This window comes from Acomys minous, assembly GCF_964271855.1.
Source record: "Acomys minous genome assembly, chromosome: 4".
Taxonomy (NCBI): Eukaryota; Metazoa; Chordata; class Mammalia; order Rodentia; family Muridae; genus Acomys; species Acomys minous.
The window spans coordinates 123,161,097-123,167,096 of NC_140486.1; the positions used below are offsets into that span (position 1 = coordinate 123,161,097).

The 6,000-nt window shown below is 38.5% G+C and overlaps 1 protein-coding gene across 1 annotated transcript in view; it reads right to left on the reverse strand.

Moving 5' to 3' along the window:
• Positions 1–5,718, reverse strand: part of LOC311596025 (uncharacterized protein) — a 28,092-nt gene extending 22,374 nt beyond the window's left edge. Inside the window, exon 1 of the mRNA XM_084779240.1 lies at positions 5,651–5,718. Within this exon, the coding sequence (XP_084635366.1) occupies positions 5,651–5,683 (33 nt within the window). The 5' untranslated portion in view covers positions 5,684–5,718. The remainder of the gene's footprint in view (positions 1–5,650) is intronic.
• Between the last annotated feature and the right edge of the window lie 282 nt (positions 5,719–6,000).

Consider the following 6,000-nt stretch of genomic DNA (forward strand, 5'->3'; position numbering starts at 1 on the left):
ATGTGTGCTGGTTAGTTTTATAAACTAGAAACAAACCTTCACATATATGCCTATGGAACATTCTTTTTTGAGTGCTACTTGATGGAGCAGTGCCATCCCATCATGCGAAGTACCACCTCTGGGCTTCCTGGTCCAACTACTTACTTATAGAGCCCAGATTGTTCTCCACATGATGGAATAGCCACTTGTCACACAGAATGTCAATAAAGCTTCCACATGTATGTTGAGATTTTATAACTTATTAACATGAATGCTGCTGTATAAATAGCTGTGCCTGCATAACATAGGAAACTAATTTAAACACAGTCATGTAAATAAGTAAGGTGTTTTATATTCATGAACTTATTAATCATCCTTGATCCCTTCTTTCTATTCATTTCTGACTCTTAATTATACTGTTTTTTAACAAATTTATAGGGCATCTCTTTTACAGAATAATCACTTGTGGCTGGTTACTTCACTGCATTTTGTGCTTTTACCTTTATGTTTCAAATTCACGTTATTAATTACATTGTGGTCTGTGATGGTTACTGCATGAACTGAAACCAATTTATTCATACATGCAGCCAAATGTACCAATAATATTTACTGTTCAGACAAGATTATAAAATTATCACAAAATCAGTATTACTTTTGATATAAATAAAGTTTCCATGTGATCTAGATACCCACCTGAGCTTTTTGTCTATTCAGTCTCCGAATCCTTCTACAATTACCGCTTGATTGTAGGTAGGCAACCTCTATCCTCATCTTAGTATCTGCCAGGCCTCCTGATGCCTCTTTCCTCCATACAAACCCAATTCTCTTCTTCAAAATTACTAGTCTCTATTTGGGTTTGCATTCACACATCTCACTTCCTGGATCAGATTTTTGTAACGAAGTAAAAACCTATTAGAAATTTGAATTAAGCTACAAAGACCTAAAGCATCAATTTGCAAGGGAATTGGTTTGACCAGCACATTTATTCTCCTTATGAGGGTGCATAAACCTTTACAGTCCTCTGTATTCACTTTTGCACATTCTAAAATTTGATACCTTTCTCTGTAAAGTTACAGAGTGTATTTTCTATTGATGCATAACAGATAGACTTCAGATAACGCATAAGACATTAGCTAAATCTTTAGATTCTTTTTATGGTTATTTTTATACTGCAAGCTATAATGCTAGGTGACGAGTCATTGAGTCCGTTTCTAGTGAAACGTTTCTTCTGGCTGATGATTAGCTGTTATATATGTCTTCTCATGACCTTCTTTCCATCCTTAGTGTGTAAAGAGGGGAGATACTCATAGCTAACCCTACTGATAAATCCAGAAACTCTGTGATAACAACCCTAGGTAGTACCAACTGATGCTCAGAATCTAACAGATGACTATTGTGTAGGTATAAACATTAGCTCAGAAATGTCTACCTTTGTTTTCTCTAAGTTCATGACCCATTGCATGTATGTAGCTCCTCAAATCCAAACTAGTTCAAACATTCATTGTAATTCTAAAATCAGGTCTCAAGTGAATGTTATCTTAATTAAGGGTAAAAGGAAGTCTAGGTGCGAACCATTCTAGGCAAATTTCCTCTCGAAGCTACAAATCCAGTTAAGGGACACAGATATTAACAAACTTCTATGGAAGAATAAGAATAGGGTACTTCCATTGCAAAATAGAAAATTAGGCCGAAAATTGTAATATAACATACCTCAAATAATTCTAAAGCCTAGCAGGGGACATCCCCTTAGACTGTAGAACTCGAAACTTGTATGAATTGCACCAACAATCTTCCATCTAGAGTTGCTGGAATTGATTGGCAAGACTCCTGGAAGTCTTCAACCTCAAAAATCTTGGGTGGAAGCCATTTGGCTTTTTGAAATAGATGGAATATCTTAGTTAAAATGGGCTATCATCATATGCTAACATAAACTCTGTGGCTTCTGGATACACAGAGTTTATTTCTCATAGACACAGAGTCAGGAGCTCTTAACATCAAAGCTGCAGTTGGCTCTGTGTCCAGTCAAATCTTATCTGCCTTCCCAGTGTCCACATAATGGAGGTGGCTGTCTCATTCTCTGAGATCTCATAAAACAGTCTTCAAACCTTAATCACCTCCTAAAACCCTCAACTCCTAATATATCACTTAAAGGTTAAGATTTCAAAGTATAAATGAGAGTTTAAGAGAACCCAAGCCTTCTCACTGCAGGAGGCCCTGACGTTCTTAGAGGAAATTTCCCCTGGTGAAATAAAGTACATGTTAGCAGACACTAAGCTCTGAAACGTAAATCTGATACATCCAAGCGGCTGCCTGTATTTCTTCACTGACCCAGTTCAAATGAAAAACGCTGCTATTTGTATGACTTCACTTCTCTTCTTTTGTAAGAATATCAGGAATCTTAGGACAACCCTGGTCCTGATGGCCTCTTCAGAGTAAGACTTTTTATCTTAGTTTGTAACACAGGCAGGATTAGGATGTTCTCCAGTCTCTACTTCTAATTCCACTATTCCTAACAGTGTTTTTCAATTCCCCTCTTTGGTTTATAGTTTATTATAAGCAGTCCAAAAGAACCCAGCCAATCCTTCAACACTTCGTCTAGAGTTAGTCCCAGCTAAGCACCTACTCGACATACTGTCAGTATGTCTACATTCCCTGCAACAATATAACCCAAACTAGGAAGCAACATCATGTATATTCAAAATATATGTGTATTCACATAAAACATTTTAATATGTGTTTGAATTCCTTGTGCTGTTAGTTAATGATACTAGTCAACACTGTCACCATTCTACATGAAGTCCATAATAAAACAAACATGGAGGAAAGTAAGCCTTCCTATATCTGTAAATAGTCTTCGAAAGTGTAAATATTAGATACCCTATCAGAAGGCTTTATTTTTGGAGCAGTGTGAAGTTCTCTCTGCAGCCCTTAGTTGAAATTTCAGAGTGGCACCTTGTGACATTTTCCTCATCTGCTTTTGTCATTGTGTTGCACATACTGTTCTAGTTTAGGAAAGTGGCAGTAGTGGGGTCTCCTTTAGATCCATGACCTCCCCAGCCACAGGTACTTGACTAGACTTCCAGGACTTGGCATGGATCCCTTCCCACATGGTGGTCCTTAAATGAGGTAAGTGACTGGTGGTTATCTGCTCATGTGTAAACTCCATTTTAACACTTTGGAGCTTATCTTCACATATTGGTCACTGTTGTTCACAGGCATTATATCTGGGAAATAACATTAATTGCTTTTCCCCATTGCAAGCTTGCTTGTCACCCTCAGGTACTATGAGAGTTAGCACTCAAGGAATAGGCTTCTAGATAGTTTCAGCTTAATTTTTTCGAGTCCTGTATCCAAAATGTATGGCTTCTTTATCAATACTGTTTTATTTTCTAGATAGTAAAGTGGGTTAACAGTCTGAAGAGAGATCCCAATCCTGGTACTGGGATTTTGGTAGATAGTATTAGCATTATCACCCTAAGCAAACCTAATTTCATTTACCACATATTTTGTCGCGCCCTCCCGCCGGCAGGAACGACGCAGACACCAGGATTCTTCTCAAACACGCTCTATTGGGAGCATCCTTGAAACTGGCACGAAAGACTCTGAATATCCGGGAGCCCGTGTTTAAGTACTGTCTTTGTGTGGCGTATCGATACCTCATGGGTTGCGGCTAGACACTTCATTAGCAAATAGGAGTGGATTGGTTAATAACCGCCATCCACGATAGCTCATAAGCATATCCCCGCTCGGGAGGGGCATGCTGAGCTGGCTCTGGTTCTAGCTCATGCGCAGGAGCAATTATTTACGCACAGCGAGCTCTTGGCCGTCACCATTACTGGGTGTGGCCGCGCCTTACATCATTTAAGTCTAAATATATTAATATATAAAATAATGAGTCCCTACGGGTTTTAAAATAACTTTACTATTATTATTCCCCTCTAACTTCCTCTGTATGACTCAGGTTCCCCTTTCTCTTGATAAAATACCTGGCTACATCTTTATCTTCTCTGTCACAACACCAATCTCAAGTGATCAGCCCTAAGCACATAAACATATGAGCAACATTAAGCTGCTTGTATTTGTAGATAAATATATAACAATAATAATTAAAGAAGATAAAGCCATGAGTTTAAGAAAGAGGAGAGAGAACAGGAGAGCATTTTGATGGAGCAGGGTGGAAATTATGTAAGTTCAGTACTTATGATGTATGAAACTCTGAAAAGAAGATAATATAGCTACAGTTGTTGATATTTATGTTTTTGTTAACAATTGTGTATCTCTGTACTTCAAGCATTTCTTTGGCTTTATGTTTTGGTAAACTTAAAATTTTCCATATTACTTAAACATTTTAAAGCCATTCCTTCTGTTTACATAACTTCTTATTTCTTTTGCTTTTGTCTCTGTGCATCTGCAGGCTTTTCTTGTCCTGATCACATCATTTTTTTATTTATTTATTTTTAGTGTAGTGTAGAAGACATTTCTTGTATGTTTATTTGTTTGTTTGTTCTTCTCTGTTATCCTCATCATCTTCATCATCATCTTAGGGGTCAAATCTTAGCTTTTATTCAGGCCTTCTACCACAGAGCCAAATCTTCAGCATTTGTTGTTTGGCCTTAAGATTAGGTCTAGGCCTATTTATCATGCATTCTTAAAGCATGGTGATCTTTAAGCTTGATCAGTATTCCCACTCTCTTGTAGAAATTAGTCCTTAGAGAATTTAAAATTACACTCTGCCAAGTTATTGACATAGTTTCGGTTTTATGGTCTCAGAAATATCATCTTTTTTTATTTGCAATTGTTAGTCCCTTTCGTTTCCTTTTTTAAAATTTTAATTTATTCAGATTACAACTCAATTGTTATCCCATCACTTGTTTCCTCCCATTCTTCCTTCCCTTTCGCTTTCACCCTCTTCCTCCCCCCAAGGTCTAAGACCGAGGGGGACCTGTCCCCTCCCATATGGACATAGGCTATCAAGTCTCATTTTGATAGCCTGCTTATTCTTTCTTTGCGTGCCATCAGGTCTCCCTACCCAGAGGAGGTGGTCAAATATGGGGCACCAGAGTTCATGTCAGAGTGAGTCTCCACTCCCCACATAACTGTGGAGAATGTCCCAGTGTAACTAGAAATGATCATCCTAAGCGAGTTAACCCAGGAGCACAAAGACTCACATGGTATATACTCACTAATAATTAGGCACTAGCCCAAAAGGCATGTCCCATGAGCGTCTTCCCTTACCAGGAGATTGAGATAGATGTGAGGACATCCCACTGGAACTCTAGGTAAGAAAAATATAGGAGATGGGAAAATAGAAGGACCTAGAGGGTTCTAGAAACCTACATCGTGACGGGAAGATCAGGGCCCGGGAGGGGGGGCAGTCAAGCTATTGCACTAACCAAGGACAATACATGTAGTAAACATCAAACCCCTTTTGTGTTCTGACTTGGAAATAAATTATGTATATTTTCAAATGTAAATGAAAAGTATAGATATTTAAATCAAACTTTAAAAGCCTTTCTAATGCTATTGATATCGTCCCAAGATTAATGCACCTTTATTTACTTACTTACCTACTTACTTACTTACTTACTTACTTTTTATTGGTTCTTTGTTAATTTTTAATCATGTGACCCAATCCTACTCATCTCCCCCTCCCTTCATACGTGCCCTTCACCTTTGCAACCTTCCCTCCAGCAAAGAAAAGCATCTCATTGTGGAAGCTGTACGGTGTCACAGTGTGTCCCACAGGTTACCCTTTGGTCCACACTTTGCTTGCAAGTGTTTATTGCAATGACTTCTTAGTCTGGTACAAGTCCTCAGCTTCTGCTACTAGCAACACTGGAATGTCACTGGAACTTCTCTCGGATATTCTGTTGTCCTGTATAATGGAGAACCTGTAGTTTTGGATTTGTAGGAACAGCTCCTTCATCCACCCCAGAAGTTCACAGATGCGATAGATGTTGGGGTGGGCCTATTCAAAGCCCTGGATCGGGGCCTGAGAGGTAAATGAGCTCCTCAGCCCAA